The 22,740-nt window shown below is 45.3% G+C and overlaps 1 protein-coding gene across 6 annotated transcripts in view; it reads left to right on the plus strand.

Annotated features, from left to right (window-relative positions):
* The window catches only part of LOC139556657 (syntaxin-binding protein 5-like), a 167,165-nt gene that overhangs the window by 40,511 nt on the left and 103,914 nt on the right, over nt 1–22,740 (plus strand). For all 6 annotated transcript variants that reach the window (XM_071370872.1, XM_071370875.1, XM_071370877.1 and 3 more), the window contains exons 3-4: nt 20,803–20,884; nt 21,204–21,304. In XM_071370872.1, coding sequence (XP_071226973.1) covers nt 20,803–20,884; nt 21,204–21,304 — 183 coding nt within the window. The remainder of the gene's footprint in view (nt 1–20,802; nt 20,885–21,203; nt 21,305–22,740) is intronic.

Here is a 22,740-nt window from a genome sequence, read left to right on the forward strand (position 1 = left end):
ACGTACTCAGGACCTTTTCAAACGTCCCAATTCCTCCTCTATTTCTAGTGACCAGCCTGGACGTACACATACAAGGGAACCAAGGGAAGAATGGGGGGGGTGTTTTAGGGAAGATGTGTGCGTGTATGTTTGTATGAAAGGCAGGACTTCTGAGAATTGTCTGCCTGTTGTGCAGCATTTGGTCTGCTGGGTTTGAAGTTGTGCACGGGCATGTGTGTGAGGGGGTGGGGGGGGATTAGAGAGAGCAGAGGGGAGAGCAACCCCTTTCTGTGTTACTAAGGGCTTTCAAGGTGTACTTGTCTGACAAAACAAACGTACTTTCTCACGCACAAACACACATGTTGATTGCTCACTCTATGAAGTGGCGGATAAGTGTCACTGTGCAGTGGTAGACAGCTGTGGTCTTTGTATCCTATCTATCTGTCTCTTTGTTGGATGCTTTTATAAGGGGATGAGCGTTGAATTGCCTGGTACAATGGAGTGAATGGAATAGTACCAAAAGTGTAAACTTGTCCCACCCTTGAGCGTTTGCAGAGCATTTCTAGAGTGTTCGGAAAGCATTTATGAATAATTGTTATAGCATTCGTGGTGTTAATAGAACATTTCTGAAGCGTTCCTCACCTCGTCTCGGTGAGGTGTTGCTGTAGCAGGTCTGACGCTAGTCGTTAGCTTAGTCATGCTGCCCCTAGCTCCCCACAGCCAGGTGCTCTCTCTCTCTCTCTCTCTCTCTCTCTCTCTCTCTCTCTCTCTCTCTCTCTCTCTCTCTCTCTCTCTCTCTCTCTCTCTCTCTCTCTCTCTCTCTCTCTCTCTCTCTCTCTCTCTCTCTCCTTATGTTGGACGGAGCACTGAATGGGATTATGGGTCAGCGGCCGTCCCCTCCTGTGGCGCTACCTGTGGAAGGAAGCGTTTGATACTGAGGCCAGAGAGAGGGAAGGGAGAGAGGGATGAGAGGAGGAGAGAGAAGGCACGGACCTGCTGTCAGCTCTTTGTGGTTGACTTGCTACTTCATATGCCAGCAACCTTTCTCTCTTTCTTTCACTGTCGTTTTGGGGGACAGTGGTGTGATATGGCAAGCTATAGGGACAGTGTCCTGAACTACTCACTACTTATGCACGTTGTTTTAGCTGATATTCTGAATGGGATTATGGAGGAAATGGTTAGAGTGGGAGGAGGTTGTCTCGTGCACCCCCCCCCCCCCCCCCCCCCTGATTTTAAACATCATCCAGCCCTAGTAAAAGGCTTTCCTCTCCCTCCTTCTCCTCCGCCTCCTGTTTAATAGTGTTAAATATTAACCCAGCTGAATGCATGTGCTGTTTCCCCGTTTGCCACATCCATTATTTAGCAGCCAGGCAGGGAGCCAGTCACATTCATTTAGTCAAACAGAGGCCCGTCTCTTCCTTTGTATCTCTCTCTTCTTGCCTCTCTCCTTTTCTCATTCTCTACATGCCTTTGTCTTTTCTGCATTGTTTTACTCTTTGTCTGTTTTTCTCTTTATCTCCCTTTCTTTCTAGCTCTCTCTTTTTCTGTCAAGGCTTCACCATCCCACCCTCCTCCTTCTCTTTCCATCAGACAGAATGGCAATGGATAGGATATACAAGGGTTGCATCTCAATGCAGTATGCATTTTGTTGGGACTGTCAGTTCACACTTGTCCCCTCACCAGTGTGTTTGAATATTGGAATCGATCCAATGTTCAGAAGAGTTTCGAGTGCACTCCTCTGCCGGTCCCTTCGGCCTTTCGAGCTGGATAGGTCGGTATCATAACACTTTATTCCAACTGAAAGCGGGCCTGATCGGATTTCTGATTGGCCGTGTTTATTTGTTCAAAGTGAGTCCATTCAATATGGGAAATCCAATGAGAGCAGCTGAGGGAGGCAGAGAGTGAGCGTGTAGGGGAGACTGCAGAGGATCAGGTTGCTCTACTATAGGTACAGTGGGGAGAACAAGTATTTGATACACTGCCGATTTTGCAAGTTTTCCTATTTACAAAGCATGTAGAGGTCTGTAATTTTTATCATAGGTACACTTCAACTGTGAGAGACGGAATCTAAAACAAAAATCCAGAAAATCACATTGTATAATTTTTAAGTAATTAATTTGCATTTTATTGCATGACATAAGTATTTGATCACCTACCAACCAGTAAGAATTCCGGCTCTCACAGACCTGTTAGTTTTTCTTTAAGAAGCCCTCCTGTTCTCCACTCATTACCTGTATTAACTGCACCTGTTTGAACTCGTTACCTGTATAAAAGACACCTGTCCACACACTCAATCAAACAGACGCCAACCTCTCCACAATGGCCAAGACCAGAGAGCTGTGTAAGGACATCAGGGATAAAATTGTAGACCTGCACAAGGCTGGGATGGGCTACAGGACAATAGGCAAGCAGCTTGGTGAGAAGGCAACAACTGTTGGCGCAATTATTAGAAAATGGAAGAAGTTCAAGATGACGGTCAATCACCCTCGGTCTGGGGCTCCATGCAAGATCTCACCTCGTGGGGCATCAATGATCATGAGGAAGGTGAGGGATCAGCCCAGAACTACATGGCAGGACCTGCTCAATGACCTGAAGAGAGCTGGGACCACAGTCTCAAAGAAAACCATTAGTAACACACTACGCCGTCATGGATTAAAATCCTGCAGTGCACGCAAGGACCCCCTGCTCAAGCCAGCGCATGTCCAGGCCCGTCTGAAGTTTGCCAATGACCATCTGGATGATCCAGAGGAGGAATGGGAGAAGGTCATGTGGTCTGATGAGACAAAAATAGAGCTTTTTGGTCTAAACTCCACTCGCCGTGTTTGGAGGAAGAAGAAGGATGAGTACAACCCCAAGAACACCATCCCAACCGTGAAGCATGGAGGTGGAAACATCATTCTTTGGGGATGCTTTTCTGCAAAGGGGACAGGACGACTGCACCGTATTGAGGGGAGGATGGATGGGGCCATGTATCGCGAGATCTTGGCCAACAACCTCCTTCCCTCAGTAAGAACATTGAAGATGGGTCGTGGCTGGGTCTTCCAGCATGACAACAACCCGAAACACACAGCCAGGGCAACTAAGGAGTGGCTCCGTAAGAAACATCTCAAGGTCCTGGAGTGGCCTAGCCAGTCTCCAGACCTGAACCCAATAGAAAATCTTTGGAGGGAGCTGAAAGTCCGTATTGCCCAGCGCCAGCACCGAAACCTGAAGGATCTGGAGAAGGTCTGTATGGAGGAGTGGGCCAAAATCCCTGCTGCAGTGTGTGCAAACCTGGTCAAGAACTACAGGAAACGTTTGATCTGTGTATTTGCAAACAGAGGTTTCTGTACCAAATATTAAGATCTGCTTTTCTGATGTATCAAATACTTATGTCATGCAATAAAATGCAAATTAATTACTTAAAAATTATACAATGTGATTTTCTGGATTTTTGTTTTAGATTCCGTCTCTCACAGTTGAAGTGTACCTATGATAAAAATTACAGACCTCTACATGCGTTGTAAGTAGGAAAACCTGCAAAATCGGCAGTGTATCAAATACTTGTTCTCCCCACTGTATGTGTGCAGAGGCATTACTGCTATAGTGTACAGTATAGAAAGAGGAACTAGCTCAAATGTTATCCATAGCTATTAGGTTTCATTACCTGTTAGTGGCAACCATAGTGACCATACCACAACACATAGGTGTACTATACCATAACATAATGTATTGTCTAGGGATTCGACTGGTAAAATTGTAAGTGCAGACTAACTGTACCAAGCTTAGGAAAACAGCAGAGCTTTAAATCACAAAGGGACAGGTTTTATAGTGACGGTGTGATATTTGAACAGGTTTAGAAATCATGCTGTTATTGGTCAGAAGGGTCTGAGTGTACCACTGTGGATGGTACCGCCCTGGTACAATGTGGAAAGCGCCAAGCCTCATCCTATGGTTAAAGGCCAATGCAGCCATTTTTATATTAATATCAACACATTTCTGGGTAAAAATGAAATACCTTATTGTAATAGTAAAAAAAAAAAAAAGAGGTTTGGAACTCTCTTTGTTATTGGTCTATTAACTAATTTACCACTAGGCAAGCCGAACTTCCACCCATGCATAACCTGCTGATTAGAAGGTGCTGTGTATATTGTATTTTCAACCAGCAACTATCAGGAAATAACACTAACCACATTTGTTCGCACTTTTAAAGTGTTAGTTTCATTAGCTGTTGTAAAATATAATACACAACACAGGACGAACAGAATTCTGACTGTACTGGGCCTTTAATGGATGTTACCTAAACCCTCCTATGAATCAACTGGATGTCCTCCATATTTTACTCTGTCTTTGTCTCAAATTTCTCCCCCCTTTCATTTTCTCTCTTTCTCTCTTTTTCCCCCAACCTTATTTCTATGCATTGCACTTTATTTTTGACGGATTCAGCCACGAGAGATTCTGCTGATTCGCCTTTTCACCCTTTTCTCTTCTTTCTCTTGCTCTCTCTCTCCCTTTCTCTCTATCCATCTCACTTTATCAATGTTTTATTCCTCCCGAAGCAGGCCTGCTGTAACTGCAAGCTTGATTGTCCCAATAAAATTAGACAAATGTTGAGGTTATTAACACTCTACTACTTGCCAGGAACCAAATACACTGCAATGCTGCTGCAGTGGGGGAGACTTATTACTGCGCACCATGCATGCGTGCTGGCTACACCTGGCCACATCCCAAACCAATCCCTAGCCCATACCGCTAGATCATTGTTGTTCTACTGCGTGTAACCATAGTGCCTATGGCTGTCCACAGCTTCCAGGACTGTAAAGGGAGCCAGTACGGGCCTATAAGGTAGGGGACGGTTCGTGGTATCCTTGGGACATCCCTACCCTAACCCTAAACTTAACCCCAACCCTAATTTAACCCTTACCTAACACTAACCATTACCTTAACCATTTTAAAATGTAAACTTCAATGGGGTAGGGACGTCACAGGAATATCAGATAACAAGGACCGTAGGGGATAGGGATGGATTTGGGAGTGAGACATTACATTACAGTATTCAGACCCCTTCCCTTGTTCCACATTTTGTTATGTTACCGCCTTATTCTAAAATATATTCAATAGAAAATGTTTCTCATCAATCTACACATAATTCCCCGTAATGATGAGTTCAAAACAGGTTTTTTGAAATTTGTGCAACTTGATTGGAGTCCACCTGTGGTGAATTCAATTGATTGGACATGATTTGGAAAGGCACACACCTGTCTATATAAGGTCCCACAGTTGACAATGCATGTCAGAGAAAAAAAACAAGCCATGAGGTAGAGGGAATTGTCTGTAGTGCCCCCCAAGAAAAGGATTGTGTCGAGGCATAGATCTGGGGAAGGGTATATAAATGTTTCTGCAGCATTGAACGTCCCTAAGAACAAATGGATGAAGTTTGGAACCACCAAGACTCTTCCTAGAGCCCGGGGGTCACTCTGACAGATCTCCAGAATTCCTGTGGAGATGGGAGAACCTTCCAGAAGAACAACCATCTCTGCAGCACTCCACCAATCAGGCCTTTATGGTAGAGTGGCCAGACGGAAGCCTCTCCTCAGTAAAAGGAACATGACAACCCGCTTGGAGTTGAAGGCACCTAAAGGACTCTCAGACCATGAGAAACAAGATTCTCTGGTCTGATGAAACCAAGATTACACTCTTTGGCCTGAATGCCAAGCGTCACATCTGGAGGAAACCTGGCACCATCCCTATGGTGAAGCATGGTGGTGGCAGCATCATTCTGTGCGGACTGGCAGGGACTGGGAGACTAGTCAGGATCGAGGGAAAGATGAACGGAGCAAAGTACAGAGGGATCCTTGATAAAAACCTGTTCCAGAGCGCACGGGACCCAAAACTGGAGCGAAGGTTCACCTTCCAACAGGACAAGGACCCTAAGCACACAGCCAAGACAACGCAGGAGTGTCTTCGGGACAAGTCTCTGAATGTCCTTGAGTGGCCCATCCAGAGTCCGGACTTGAACACGATCGAACATCTCTGGAGAGACGTGAAAATAGCTGTGCAGGGACGCTCCCCATTCAACCTGACTGAGCTTGAGAGGATCTGCAGAGAAGAATGTGAGAAACACCCCATATACAGGTGTGCCAAGCTTGTAGCATCATACCCAAGAAGACTCAAGGCTGTAATCGCTGCCAAAAAGTAACACAATAAAATAAAATAACAGGGTGTATAAAACAAATGGGGGGGTGTCAATGTAAATAGTCTGGGTGATTATTTGTTCAGCTGTATCATGTCTTGGGGGTTAGAAGCTGTTAAGGAACCTTTTGGTCCTAGACTTGGCGCTCCGGTAGCGCTTACCGTGCGGTAGCAGAGAGAACAGTCTATAACTTGGATGACTGGAGTCTTCGAAAACATTTTGGGCTTTCCTCTGACACCGCCTAGTATATAGGTCCTGGATGGCAGGAAGCTTGGCCCCAGTGATGTACTTTGCCGTACGCACTACCCTCTGTAGCGGTCAGATGCAGAGCAGTTGCCATACCAGGCGGTGATGCAACCGGTCAGGATGCTCCCAATGGTGCAGAACCTTTTGAGGATCCGGGGACCCATGCCAAATCTTTTCAGTCTCTTGAGGGGGATAAGGTGTTGTCATGCCCTCTTCATGACTGCCTTAGTGTGTTTGGACCATGATAGTTGGTGATGTGGACACCAAGGAACTTGAAACTCTCGACCCGCTCCACTACAGCCCTGTCGATGTTAATGGGGGCATGTTCGGCCCGCCTTTTCCTATAGTCAAATGTATTTATAAAGCCCTTCTTACGTCAGCTGATGTCACAAAGTGCTGTACAGAAACCCAGCCTAAAACCCCAAACAGCAAGCAATGCAGGTGTTGAAGCACGGTGGCTAGGAAAAACTCCCTAGAAAGGCCAGAACCTAGGAAGAAACCTAAAGAGGAACCAGGCTATGAGGGGTGGCTAGTTCTCTTCTGGCTGTGCCGGGTGGAGATTATAACAGAACATGGCCAAGATGTTAAAATGTTCATAGATGACCAGCAGGGTCAAATAATAATAATCACAGTGGTTGTCGAGGGTGCAACAGGTCAGCACCTGTAAATGTCAGTTGGCTTTTCATAGCCGATCAGTCGGAGTATCTCTACTGCTCCTGCTGTCTCTAGAGAGTTGAAAACAGCAGGTCTGGGACAGGTAGCACGTCCGGTGAACAGGTCAGGGTTCCATAGCCGCAGGCAGAACATTTGAAACTGGAGCAGCAGCACGGCCAAGTGGACTGGGGACAGCAAGGAGTCATCAGGCCAGGTAGTCCTGAGGCATGGTCCTAGGGCTCAGGTCCTCCGAGAGAAGGGAATAAAAGAAAGAAAGAAAGAAAAGAGAAAGAGAGAAAGGAAGATATAAAAAGGGGGAAAGAAAGAGAGAATTAGCGAGAGCATACTTAAATTCACACAGGACACCGGATAAGACAGGAGAAATGCTCCAGATATAACAGAATGACCCTAGCCCCCCGACACATAAACTACTGCAGCATAAATACTGGAGGCTGAGACAGGAGGGGTCGGGAGACACTGTGGCCCCATCCGACGATACCCCTGGACAGGGCTAAACAGTCAGGATATAACCCCACCCACTTTGCTAAAGCACAGCCCCCACACCACTAGAGGGATATCTTCAACCACCAACTTACCATCCTGAGACAAGGCCGAGTATAGCCCACAAAGAGCTCCGCCACGGCACAACCCAAGGGGGGGCGCCAACCCAGACAGGAAGATCACGTCAGTGACTCAACCCAATCAAGTGACGCACCCCTCCTAGGGACGGCATGGAAGAGCACCAGTAAGCCAGTGACTCAGCCCCTGTAATAGGGTTAGAGGCAGAGAATCCCAGTGGAGAGAGGGGAACCGGCCAGGCAAAGACAGCAAGGGTGGTTCGTTGGTCCAGTGCCTTTCCGTTCACCTTCACACTCCTGGGCCAGACTACACTCAATCATAGGACCTACTGAAGAGATGAGTCTTCAATAAAGACTAAAGGTTGAGACCGAGTCTGCATCTCTCACATTAGGTAGGCAGATCATTCCATAAAAATGGAGCTCTGTAGGAGAAAGCCCTGCCTCCAGCTGTTTGCTTAGAAATTCTAGGGACAATTAGGAGGCCTGCGTCTTGTGACCGTAGCGTACGTGTAGGTATGTACGGCAGGACCAAATCGGAAAGATAGGTAGGAGCAAGCCCATGTAATGCTTTGTAGGTTAGCAGTAAAACCTTGAAATCAGCCCTTGCCTTAACAGGAAGCCAGTGTAGAGAGGCTAGCACTGGAGTAATATGATCATATTTTTGGGTTCTAGTCAAGATTCTAGCAACTGTGTTTAGCACTAACTGAAGTATATGTAGTGCTTTATCTGGGTGGTGGAAGTGACAAAAGCATGGATTATTTTTTCTGCATAATTTGCGACCTAGAACAAGCATCTCTGTTTTGTCTGAGTTTAAAAGTAGAACATTTGCAGCCGTCCTCTTCCTTATGTCTGAAACACAGGCAATTTTGGGGCTTCACCATGTTTCATCAAAATGTACAGCTGTGTGTCATCTGCATAGCAGTGAAAGTTAACATTATGTTTCCGAATGACATGACCAAGAGGTAAAATATATAGTGAAAACAATAGTGGTCCTAAAAGAGAACCTTGAGGAACACCGAAATTTACAGTTGATTTGTCAGAGGACAAACCATCCACAGAGGCAAACTGATATCTTGCCGACAGATAAGATCTAAACCAGGCCAGAACTTGTCCGTGTAGACCAATTTGGGTTTCCAATCTCTCCAAAAGAATGTGCTGATCGATGGTATCAAAAGCAGCACTAAGGTCTAGGAGCACAAGGACAGATGCAGAGCCTCGGTCTGACGCCATTTAAATGTAATTTACCACCTTCACAAGTGCAGTCTCGGTGCTATGATGGGGTCTAAAACCAGACTGAAGCGTTTTGTATACATTGTTTGTCTTCAGGAAAGCAATGAGTTGCTGCGCAACAGCTTTTTCTAAAAATGTTCAGAGGAATGGGACATTCGATATAGGCCGATAATTCTTTATATTTTCTGGATCAAGGTTTGGCTTTTTCAAGAGAGGCTTTATTACTGCCACTTTTAGTGAGTTTGATACACATCCTGTGGATAGAGAGCCGTTTATTATGTTCAACATAGGAGGGCCAAGCACAGGAAACCGCTCTTTCAGCAGTTTAGTTGGAATAGGATCCAGTATGTAGATTGAAGGTTTAGAGGCCATGATTATTTTCATCAATGTGTCAAGACATATAGTACTAAACAACTTGAGTGTCTCCCTTGATCCTAGGTCATGGCAGAGTTGTGCAGACTCAGGACAACTGAGCTTTGGAGGAATACGCAGATTTAATAGAAGAGTCTGTCATTTGCTTTCTAATGATCATGATCTTTTCCTCAAAGAAATTCATGAATTTATCACTGCTGAAGTGAAAGCCATCCTCTCTTGGGGAATGCTGCTTTTTAGTTAGCTTTGCGACAGAATCAAAAATATATTTTGGATTGTTCTTAATTTCCCCAATTAAGTTGAAAAAATAGGATGATCGAGCAGCAGTGAGGGCTCTTCGATACTGCACGGTACTGTCTTTCAAAGCTAATCGGAAGACTTACAGTTTGGTGTGGCGCAATTTCCGTTCCAATTTTCTGGAAGCTTGCTTCAGACCTCGGGTATTTTCTGTATACCAGTGAGCTAGTTTTTTATGACAAATGTTTTTTGTTTTTATTGGTGCGACTGCATCTAGGGTATTGCGCAAGGTTAAATTGAGTTCCTCAGTTAGGTGGTTAACTGATTTTTGTACTCTGACACCTTTGGTAGTCGGAGGGAGTCTGGAAGGGCATCTAGGAATCTTTGGGTTGTCCGAGAATTTATAGCATGACTTTTGATGATCCTCCTTGGTTGGGGTCTGAACAGATTATTTGTTGCGATTTTGAGATGTGAGGTATCACAATCTATTTCAATAATGGCAGGAATGGAGGTCTTTATTCCAATAAGATTGCTAAGGCGAACACCGGCATGTTTAGTTTTCCCCAACCTAGGTTGGGAGACACGGTCTCAATGGGGATAGCTGAGCTGACTACATTGACTGTGCTAGTGGCAGACTCCACTAATCTGGCAGGCTGGCTAACAGCCTGCTGCCTGGCCTGCACCCTATCTCATTGTGGAGCTAGGGGAGTTAGAGCCCTGTCTATGTTCGTAGATAAGATGAGAGCACCCCTCCAGCTAGGATAGAGTCTGTCACTCCTGAACAGGCCAGGCTTGGTCCTGTTTGTGGGTGAGTCCCAGAAAGAGGGCCAATTATCTACAAATTCTATCTTTTGGGAGGGGCAGAAAACAGTTTACAACCAGCGATTGAGTTGTGTGATTCTGCTGTAGAGCTCATCACTCCCCCTAACTGGGAGGGGGCCAGAGACAATTACTCGATGCCGACACATCTTTCTAGCTGATTTACACGCTGAAGCTATGTTGCGCTTGGTGACCTCTGACTGTTTCATCATAACATCGTTGGTGCCGACGTGGATAACAATATCCCTTAAAGTTTTAGCTTTAGCCAGCACCATCTTCAAATTAGCCTTAACGTCGGTAGCCCTGCCCCCTGGTAAACAGTGTATGATTGCTGGATGATTCGTTTTACGTCTAATACTGCGGGTAATGGAGTCGCCAATGACTAGGGTTTTCAATTTGTCAGAGCTAATGGTGGGAGGCTTCGGCGTCTCAGACCCCGTAACGGGAGGAGTAGAGACCAGAGAAGGCTTGGCCTCTGACTCCGACTCGCTGCTTAATGGGGAGAACCGGTTGAAAGTTTCTGTCGGCTGAATGAGCGACACCGGTTGAGCATTCCTATAGCATTTCCTTCCAGAAGCCATGAGAAAGTTGTCCGGCTGCGGGGACTGTGCGAGGGGATTTATACTACTATCTGTACTTACTGGTGGCACAGACGCTGTTTCATCCTTTCCTACACTTAAATTTCCCTTGCCTAACAATTGAATCTGAAGCTGGACTTGCAGCACAGCTATCCTCGCCGTAAGGTGATCGTTCTCCTGTATATTATGAGTACAGCGACTGCAATTAGAAGGCATAATGTTAATGTTACTACTTAGCTTCGGCTGGTGGAGGTCCTGACGAACCACGTTCAGTGAAAAAGTTGAATGAAAAAAGTTGAGCGAGGGAAAAACAAAAAATATAAACTGTAATTAAAAAGTAAAAACCGTAAAGTTGGCAGGAAGCAAAGTAAGTTAGCAACAAAACGCACAGCAGCACGTAAACAAGTCTACAAGTTGTGACCGGAAATGACGTTTACCACTGATCAGACCTACCACTGTTGTGTCGTCAGCAAACTGAATGATGGTGTTGGAGTCATGTTTGGCTAGGTAGTCGTGGGTGAACAGGGAGTGCAAGAGGGGACTAAGCACACACCCCCCCTGAGGGGCCCCAGTGTTGAGGATGAGCATGGCAGACGTGTTGTTGCCTACCCTTACGGGGCGGCCTGTCAGGAAGTCCAGGATCCAGTTGCAGAGGGAGGTGTTTAGTCCCAGGGTCCTTAGTGATGAGCTTTGTGGGAACTATGGTGTTGAACGCTGAGCTGTAGTCAATGAACAGCATTCTCAAATACGGGTTCCTTTTTTCCTTTCTAAGTGGGAAAGAGCAGTGTGGAGTGCGATTGAGATTGCGTCATCTGTGGATCTGTTGGGATGGTTTGCGAATTGGAGTGGGTCTAAGGTATCCGGGATAAGGCTGTTGATGTGAGTCATGACCAGCCTTTCGAAGCACTTCATGGCTACCGACGTGAGTGCTTTGGGGTGATAATCATTTAGGCAGGTTACCTTCACTTCCTTGGGCACAGGGACTATGGTGGTCTGCTTGATACATGTAGGTATTACAGACTCGGTCAGGGAGAGGTTGAAAATGTCAGTGAATACACTTGCCAGTTGGTCTGTGCATGCTTTGAGTACACGTCCTGGTAATCCATCTGGCCCTGTGGCTTTGTGAATGTTGACCTGTTTAAAGGTCTTGCTCACATCGGCTACCGAGAGCATTATCACACAGTCATCAGAACAGCTGGTGCTCTCATGCATGCTTCAGTGTTGCTTGCCTCGAAGCGAGCATAAAATGCCTTTAGCTTGTCTAATAGGCTCACATGACTGGGCAGCTCGCACATTGGTTTCCCTTTGTAGTCTTATAATAGTTGTCAAGCCCTGCCACATCCGACGAGCGTCAGAGCCAGTGTAGTAGGATTCAATCTTAATCCGGTATTGATGCTTTGCCTGTTTGATGGTTCGTCTGAGGGCGTAGTTCAGGATTTCTTGTTAGCATCCAGATTAGTGTTCTGCTCCATGAAAGAGGCAGCTATAGCCTTTAGCTCGATGTGGATGTTGCCTGTAATCCATGGCTTCTTCTTGGGATATGTACGCAGGGTCACTGTTGGGACAATGTCGTCGATGCTCTTATTGATGAAGCCGATGACTGAGGTGGTATACTCCTCAATGCCATTGGATGGATCCCAGAACATATTCCAGTCTGTGCTAGCAAAAGAGTCCTGTAGCTTAGCATCCGCGTCATCTGACCACTTCCATATTGAGCGAGTCACTGGTACTTCCTGTTTTAGTTTTTGCTTGTAAGCAGGAATCAGAAGGTTAGAATTATGATCAAATTTGCCAAATGGAGGGTGAGGTAGAGCTTCGTATGTGTCTCTGTGTATGGAGTAAAGGTGGCTTCGAGTTTTTCCCTCTGGTTGCACATGTGACGTGCTGGTAGAAATGATGTAAAACTGAAAACTGATTTAAGTTTGCCTGCATTAAAGTCCCCGGCCACTAGGAGCGCCGCTTCTGGATTAGCATTTTCTTCTTTGCTTATGGCCTTATAGAGTTGGTTGAGTACGGTCTTAGTGCCAGCATCGGTTTGTGGTGGTAAATAGACAGCTATAAATAACATAGATGAGAACTCTCTTGGTATATATTGTGGTCTACAGCTTATCACAAAGTACTCTACTCCAGGCGAGCAATACCTCAAGACTTATTTAATATTAGACATTGCGCACCAGCTGTTATTGACAAATAGACACACACACCCGCCCCTCCTGTTACCAGACGTAGCTTCTCTGTCCTGCCGATGCAAAATCCCGCCAGCTTTATATTGTCCGTGTCGTCGGTGAAACATAAGATGTTACAGTTTTTAATGTCCCGTTGGTAGTGTAATCCATTTTGTTTTCCAATGATTACACATTGGCCATTAAAACGGATGGCAGTGGAGGTTTACTCACTCGCCTACGAATTCTCAGAAGGTAGCCCGACCTCTGCCCCCTTTTCTCTGTCTTTTCTTCACGCAAATGACGGGGATTCTGGCCCGTTCCTGACAAAGCAGTATATCCTTCTTGTCGGACTCGTTAAAGAAAAAATATTTTTACAGTTCGAGGTGAGTAATTGTTGTTCTGATGTCCAGAAGTTATTTTTGGTCATAGGAGACTGTAGCAGCAACAGTATTGTCATGACGTTGGCCTGGGGGTAGGTTTATGACAGTCATAAATACCTCTTTCCCCCTTTTTCCCTCTCCCTACTATAACTGATGTGACATAAGAAAACCCATTGGTTAACATAGAGATTCTGGGAACATCAGAAGTGGGGGGAAATGAACTATATTCTGGTAATCCGACCAACTGAACATATGCGGTGGTACTTAAGGTATATTATGTCAGTTCGGTTGCCCTCATTCTCATCAATGATAGAATGACATAAACTCTACTGTGGAAAGTCTAAACGTCAGAGGTATCGGATTCACATGGAATTGTTGTTTAATTCAAATGTTTGAATATGAAATTATTTGTGAAGAGATTAAATGTAATTTTAGCTTCCAAATGAGAGATTTGGGTTTTCATAAGTTTGGCCTCTGCTAAACCAGCGGCCCGCCCCTGTGAAGAGACATGGGACAAACTTTTCAGACACACCCCTCTCCCTCCACTATAAACGCCATTGACAAAAATATAACTTCCTGTTACGGGGACATTAGGATGACGGTCCGATGTCAGAATGGTTCAGATAATAACTACAGAACTAAGCCAACATCAGCATGGACTTTGGTTGTGAATGGTATGAACTTTGAACTCGTATTCACTACAGAAGTGATACCTCCTAGCCGTTGAGTTAGCAACAGTTGCTACAAAACGCAGGTTAGGAAGGACAGTCAGAGTATCCCGTCTACTACACAATGTTGCTACAACTTATCCAGTGACCACCAGAGACATTCTTCAAAGGACAGAGGACTCGGTTTGGCAACACGGTCCATCTACCACCAACCTACTGAAGCGCAGCTCAGAGTAAATATTTATTGCATTTTCCTTTTCTAAATGGGCGGTAATTTAGAATGCATAAGATACTGTATTTACGATAGTACAGCTTCGCCTATGTTCCAGTCTCCCGCTCTTTCACTAAAATCCTGCCCCTTTTCTTTGTGTAACAAGCTGTCATATCTGTTCCGCCCGCTAGGGACGTTTTCCTTTATGACAGCAATTTGAAATCAAGTTATGATTTAATTGTGTATGTGTGATTCTGTGTGATTAGTTAGGTATTTAGTAAATAAATAATTAAACCCAATTTTGTATTGCTGATTCAACTTGTTAGCCAGGATTCTTGCAGATAACCAAGGATTTACCACTTTCAGATGAGACTGAATAAAATGACGATTAATGTGACTGCTATGGATGTAAAATATGACTAAATCTTTAAGAGTTTATTCGGAAGATAACAGCTCTATAAATATTATTTCGTGGTGTCCCTCTAGTTAATTATATTTACATGATTAGTTCAATAAGGTAATATTAATTACGCAGAAATTATTTTATAGCATAGCATGTCATAGCAATTAATCTGGCATAGCCAAAGACACGACAGTATGTACAAAATAAGTAAAAAAATAAGTTACAAACAATGAGAAAAAACTGACAAAATAGCACGGTTGGTAAGGAGCTCGTAAAACGTCAGCATTATTAACACTTTACAGTGTGATCATTACTATAGAACTATACATTTGAACAAGTATATGATTACTCATTCTTTCATATGTAACTAATCCAAATATTTGATACAGTATGTACAAAAATATCTCCCCAGACACATAGGTTCTCTTTCGTAGCTGTCTGGAACAGGCAAACAGCCTCATTATTGTTTGGCTGTAGTGGATTAGCAGGGTGTTAAACTGTGCACCTCAGCAAATAGCCATTGCCAAATAGATGGATCTGTTTGAGGATGGTGTAATATACGGAGCTTTCAGCCTTTGTTCCTGGGTATACTCACTGTCATGAGCACAGCGCAAGGTGAGAGGCTGGTGTAGCTGTGGTACACTGGTTTTACTGTTACTTTGTTCAGGTGAAGGTGAGAGTGTGGTTTAGGTGTAACTGTGGCGGTAACAAACAGCCAGCAGCCCTGTACTTTACTCTACTGTGTGTGGGATTTAATTGTTTGCATGCATAATAACTCAAATGTGTCAGGGGAAATGATTTATACTGGAACTATATTAAACAATTTAATTACCGCTCTGAATGTGTGTGTGTGTGTGTGTGTTTGTGCGAGGGTGTGTGTACGCGCGCGCATGCATATGTTTATGCGTGAGTTTGTACACATTAAATGTGGCTCTCAAATGTAGGGTTTGTATGTGTGTGTGTGTGTGTGTATGTGTTTGTTTATTTAGGAGGGCATTGTGTGCCCTATAGCACTCTCTGTCATTGGTTGTGATAATAAGCTGTTTCTCTTTCTCACTGTGGAAGACTGGCTGTGCACTGTTGCAGTAGCTGGTTATATGCCCTGGTAGATCCTCTCTCTCACTCTCTCTCTCTCTTTTTCTCCTTGCCTCTATCTTTCTTGATCTCCCTTTCTCCCTCCCTCCCGCTCTCTCTCAACCTTTGTCTATCTGAGCTGTGGGAGCAGGCAGCAGACCAGCAGACTCTGTCCCAACCCCTCCCTGGCAGGGTGATGTATGACTGGGCATGTATGACGTCAGTCCCGGCCCAACGTCACAGACCTCCACACTCACAGCCTTTTTTCCTTCTTTCACTCGCGGCCTCCCTCTTTTTCGCGTTCTTTCTTCTGCCGGCTCTTTCTATCATTTTTCTATCTGTCTCTCTCTATCCTATCCCTCTCTCGTTTTATCTTTCTCTGGCTTTCATTCTCCTACTCTGTTCTCGCTCTCTCTCTCTCTTGCTGTTTTTCCATTTTCCTCTCTAGATCTTTCTATTCGGTACTCTCCTACTCTACCTCTTTTCCTCATTATCTCCCTCCCTGTGCTCTGTCTTTCTTCAACATTCTATGTCTATCACTAACCATTGGCATAGCCTCGCGCACACACACGCACGCACACACACGCACGCACGCACGCACGCACGCACGCACGCACGCACGCACGCACGCACGCACGCACGCACGCACGCACGCACGCACGCACGCACGCACACACACACACACACACACACACACACACACACACACACACACACACACACACACACACACACACACACACACACACACACACACACACACACACACACACACACACACACACACACACACAAAATCGCTCCCTATGGTGTAGGGTGTACAAAACAACAAATGGTCTAGGAGATCCATCATACTTTCCATTGGTTCTGTCAGGTGAAGAGTCCACTCACAGCAATTTGATTACATCCACAGGAACCAACCGAGTGCTTTCCCTGGGTTGTATTGTCTCCATATGCGTCCCTAGTTGTAGTTCACTTTGTTTGATGTGAAGAGAAGACTCCCTTCCGGCTTCCAACACTAAGCGCAGGGACTACGAGAACCCATGAAATAGCAGATATGTTGACTTTGAGGGGCCGAAATGGCTTTTTAAAGTTCCATCTTGACGAGATGAGGAATTGACCCGGTTTTCCTTCCTTCTCTCTCTCCCTTCCTCTCTCTCTCTTTCTTTCTCTCTCTACTGTCTCCCTCTTTTCTTCACTCTAGTCAATCTGTCAAATATGTGAGTGGTATTGGTGGTGACAGGGACTGTGTCATACTGTGGAAAGATAACACAAAGGATCATGTGCCTGGAGTTGAGGTACTTGTTCAACCTCAAGTGTCATAGGGGTCATCCGAGGCTAAACATCATGGGCTTTGTCTTTAACCAAACATAGAATAATCCTTGTGATGCCATGAGGCATGCATTTAAGGTTTATATATTAGAGACAATGATTTGTTACACCAATACCATCTATATATGGTTTTGTCCTTATTTTTGAGACAGAGAACAACCCCCCAAAAGGTAAATGGTACATTCCGAGGGCATAATCTTTAGATCTTTTGGAGGACACAATTTACTTTTCTCAGACCTGAAACATTTAGCATATTGTCATAATTGTTTATTTAAGACAGAGAGTTCAGTCTGATAAATGTTCACTATATTCACGGGACCAACCATACAAAAATGTATGCTCATTGGATAAAAGTGCCTGCTAAATGCTATACTGTATATTATTATATTATATATTACTATTTTCTATCTTTGACCATGATTTGATGTGATTGTACAGCCAACTGTTTTCCCAAGTTAGTCTGTCTGTGTGCTTTTCGATAATATTCTTTTTGGAAGCCTGCCTGCATTTTAGAGAAAGTCGAAGAGAAACGTTTTAAAAAGCACAATCATAAGTCCTGCCTTTTTTTTCGGGCCCAAAATATTTGGTTGCCAGGCAATCACTTCCAGTTCCCATCTTGGACTTAAGCATCCAGATCATTCTTCCAACTACTCTGCAGGGGGGGCTCTCTCTTGGTATCCTCCCCTTTCCCTCGCTTTCTCGTTTTGTCGAGAATGTGTGTGAGAGAGTGTGGAGGGTGGAGAAGCTTGCCTTCACGTATGTGCTATGTGCATGTTTGATGTACAGTATTTTTGTTTGTGAACCGGATGTGTGTGTGATAATATATGTAAGTGTGTGGTAATTTTTTATTTTCTGGTGCAGGTAATGCTGTAGTTTAGTGTTGCCCTGATCAGTCTATACAATTATATTCTTGCCCATAGCAGCCTGTGATGCAAGATTTTAGTAGGCTATTTTAGCTGGAGATATTAGCAGGATGCTCTGTTTGCTTGCTTCTTTCTCCTCTCTTATGAGGAAAGTGTCATCTCTCTGGCTGTCATGTGTTACGCTTAACTGCATCCCCCATGAAAAACTGCTACCCGGCCCTCCTCTCTTCCTCTCCTCCTCTCTTCCACTCTGTCTGCACAGGAATTTTTGGTAGGATGAATACGCATCATCAGTGAGCTCACTCATATAGGCCTTCAGTGGAGGAAGCTCTTCATTTTCAATCTTTCCCCTTCTCTTTCTCTTTCACTCTCTATATATTTCTCTCTCCCTGCTCCCCCTGCTTATTTATTATACATCTGCATACCGCTCTCCTCCTCCATACATCTCATCCATCCCTCTCTCTCTTGCACCCACACATGCGTGCACTCTCTCCCACTCTCCCTCCCCCTCTTTTCCATCTCCCCCATTCTTCATTATTTCCTCTCTCTGTCCCTCTATCTCTGTCTCTCTCTCTCTCTCTCTCTCCGCTGTCTTGACCTCAGATTAAGGTTGGAGGAATATGTAATTATCTTGTGTTGTTTGTTTCTCTGCAGCTCCAGATGATCTTCCTCTGCCATTTATTTATACACACAGTGGCCAGTTTATTAGGTACACCCATCTAGTACTGGGTGGGACCCCCTTTTCCTCCAGAACAGACTGATTTTTTCGGGGCATGGAAACGTTGCTCAATTGTTATCAAGGACCTAACGTGTGCCAGGAAAACCTTCCACACACCACCGCCACTAGCCTGTACCATTGACACCAGGCAGGATGGGGCCATGGACTCATGCTGCTTACGCCAAATCCTGACTCTGCCATTAGCATTACGCAACAGGAACCAAGATTTGTTGTACCCAGAGATGTTTTTCCACTCCTCAATAGTCCAGGGTTGGTGAATCTGAGATGTCGTTCTGCATACCACTGATGTTCTACGCCGTTATTTGCCTGTTTGTGGCCCGTCTGTTAGCTTGCACGATTCTTGCCATTCTCCTTCAACCTCTCATCAACGAGCTGTTTTCGCCCACAGGTCTGCCGTGGACTTGATGTTTTTTTTTGTGCCGCCATTCTTGGTAGACCTTAAACACTGTTGTGCGTGAAAAGCCCAGAAGGTCGGACGTTCCTGAGATACTGGAACCGGCACTTCTGGCACCGACGATCATACCACGCTCAAAGTCACTTAGGTCACTTATTTTGCCCATTCGAACATTCGATCGAACAGTAACTGAATGCCTCTGTGCCTGTCTGCCTGCTTTATATGGCAAGTCACGGCCACGTGACTCACTGTCTGTAGGAGCGAACCATTTTCATGAACGGGGTGTGGTACCTAATAATCCGGCCACTGAGTGTATATTTGTTTATTTTGAAGTAAATGTATAATTGTTTCTTATCTCTGTGTATCTCTCCAGAAAACAACTCTACCAGGATAGACAGACTGCAGTATATTAGCTAGGAAATGCCTATATCTATATCTACATGATCAAAAGTATGTGGACACCTGGTCTCTGAACATCTCATTCCAAAATCATGGGCATTAATATGGAGTTGGTCCCCCCTTTGCTGTTATAACAGCCTCCACTCTTCTGGGAAGGATTTCCACGAGATGTTGGAACATTGCTGCAACTTTTAATTGACTTACTTCAGTTGACCACTGATGTTGGGCTACAAGACATGGCTCGCAGTCGGCGTTCCAATTCATCCCAAAGGTGTTCAATGGGGTTTAGGTCAGGGCTCTATGTAGGTCAGTCTTAGTTCTTCCACAAACCATTTTCTGTATGGACCTGGCTTTGTGCACGGGGGCATTGTCATGCTGAAACAGGAAAGGGCCTTCCCCAAACTGTTGCCACAAAGTTGGAAGCGCAGAATCATCTAGAATGTCATTGTATGCTGTAGTGTTAAGATTTCCCCTCACTGGAACTAAGGGGCCTAGCCCGAACCATGAAAACAGCCCCAGACCATTATTCCTCCTCCACCAAACTTTACAGTTGGCACTCTGCATTCGGGCAAGTAGTGTTCTCTTGGAATCCGCCAAACCCAGATTAGTCCGTCGGACTACCAGATGGTGAAGCGTGATTCATCACTCCAGAGAACGCGTTGCCACTGCTCCAGAGTCCAATGTCGGCGAGCTTTACACCCCTCCAGCCGACGCTTGGCATTGTGCCTGGTGATCTTAGGCTTGTGTGCGGCTGCTCGGCCATGGAAACCCATTTTATGAAGCTCCCGACAAACATGTATTGTGCTGACGTTGCTTCCAGAGGCAGTTTGGAACTCGGTAGTGAGTGTTGCAACCGAGAACAGACGTTTTTTCACGTTCTTCAGCACTCGGTGGCCCCGTTCTGTGAGCTTGTGTGGCCTACCACTTCACGGCTGAGCCGTTGTTGCTGCTCGACGTTTCCACTTTGCAATAACAACACTTACAGTTGACCGGGGCAGCTCTAGCAGGGCAGAAATCCACTCATTTGAAGGGATATCGACATACTTTTGTATGTATAGTGTAGATAAACTACTGAAATGTACTTTGGCGTTTACTGTGGGTGGCCTGTCGAATGGCTCTAACCTGTCCAATGTTTGGTCATGACAGAATAACAGAGCAAAACATAGGTTGTTCTGTTCCAAAAGCCCATGTAAGGACCGAAACCTATAGCAAGCAAAGAATCTCCTAGTTCATTGTGTGGTTCTATCTCCTTTCTTATCCATCCCACCTTCTTCTCCATTGGTTGATTCCTTGACGGAGATCCTATCAGGTTTGGTCGTCCAGGTGTTGAGTGCTACTGTCAACATGAGAGTGGAGCCGCTGTCATCTCGCTACAGTTTCTCATCAACGAGGTGAGTAGTGAAGACAGGAACACACACCTCATCCAACACCAGACCTCCTCTACTGACACTGTCTCTATCTCGCTCTCTACCCCACTAAACCCCCTTTCTATCTCCTTTCTTCTCCACTCCAAAACATCTCAAACACTCCTGTATCTCTATAGATGTGTGTGCGTGCGTGCCTGTGTGTGTGTATGCGTGTCTTTGTGACTTTCCTGCTTGCAATTCAGCCTCTTTCACCAGATGGAGAAATGCCATTGCAAGCTTGTGTGTGCATTGTGTACTGATGTTTACCTGTGTGTAAATGCTGTCTTCTCCGGTTCTGCCACAGGGGGCGCTGGTGAGTGCTCTGGCAGATGACAGCGTGCACCTTTGGAACCTGAGGCAGAAGAGGCCCGCCATCCTCCACTCACTCAAGTTCAACAGAGAGAGGTAAGAAACCTGGAATCTCCTAGGTTTCTCTCTCTCTCTCTTTGTGTCGCTCTCTTTGTGTCTCTCTGTGTTTCTGTGTGTTTGTATGCATGCGTCTCTCTCTCTCTCTCTCTCTCTCTCTCTCTCTCTCTCTCTCTCTCTCTCTCTTCCTCTACTCTACTGTACTCTACTCTTCCGGGTAGAGAGAGATGGGAGAATTAGAGGGAGCAGACTATAGGACAGACTGACCCTAGCCCTCCAGCACATAGACGATTGCAGCATAGATACTGGAGGCTGAGACAATACCCCCGGACAGGGCCAACCAGGCCGGATATTACCCCACCCACTCTGCCAAAGCACAGCTCCCACACCACTAGAAGCGATATCAACAGACCACCAACTTACTACCCTGAGACAAGGATGTGTAATGAGTATAGCCCACGAAGATTTCCACCACTGCGCGAGCCTGAGCAAGACCGGACAGGAAGATCACGTCAGGGACTCAACCCACTTAAGATGAGTATAGCAAAAAAAAAGCCTGGCACGATGTGATGCACCCCACCTAGAGGCGGCATGGAAGAGCGCTAGTAAGCCAGTGACTCAGCTCCTGTAATAGGGTTAGAGGCAGAGAATCCCAGTGGAGAGAGGCGAGCCAGTCAGGCAGAGACAGAAAGGGCGGTGTGTCACTCCAGTGCCTTGCCATTCACCGTTGCATCCCTGGGCCAGACTACACTCAATCATTGGACCTACTGAAGAGACGAGTCTTCAGTAAAGACTTAAAGGTCAAGACCACGTCTGCGTCTCTCACATGGATAGGCAGACCATTCCATAAAAATGTAGCCCTAAAGGAGAAAGCCCTCCCTCCAGCTGTTTGCTTAGAAATTCTAGGGACAATAAGGAGGCCTGTGTCTTGTGACCATAGCTTATGTGTAGATATGTACGGCAGGACCAAATCAGAGAGATACTGTAGGTAGGAGCAAATCATGTAATGCTTTGTAGGTTAGCAGTAAAACCTTGAAATCAGCCTTAGACTTAACAGGAAGCCAGTGTAATAGCACTGGAGTAATATGATCAAATATTTTTGTTCTAGTCAAGATTCTAGCAACTGAAGTTTATTTAGTGCTTTATCCGGGTAGCCGGGTAGTAGAGCATTGCAGTAGTCTTATCTAGAGCGCGGATGAGCTGTTCTGCATCCTTTTTGGACAAACGGTTTCCGATTTTTGCATTGTTACGAAGGTGGAAAGATGCTGCCCTTGAAATATTCTTGATGTGTTCGTCAAAAGAAAGATCCGGGTCCAGAGTTACGCCAATGTCCTTCACAGTTTTGATGGTTGTACAGTCGTCTAAGATTAATTGTCAGATCAAATAGCAGATCTCTTTGTTTCTCAGGACCTAGAACTAGCATCTCTGTTTTGTGTCAGTTTAAATGTAAAACATTTGTCGCCATCCACTTCCTT

This window comes from Salvelinus alpinus, chromosome 27 (genome assembly GCF_045679555.1).
Source record: "Salvelinus alpinus chromosome 27, SLU_Salpinus.1, whole genome shotgun sequence".
Taxonomy (NCBI): Eukaryota; Metazoa; Chordata; class Actinopteri; order Salmoniformes; family Salmonidae; genus Salvelinus; species Salvelinus alpinus.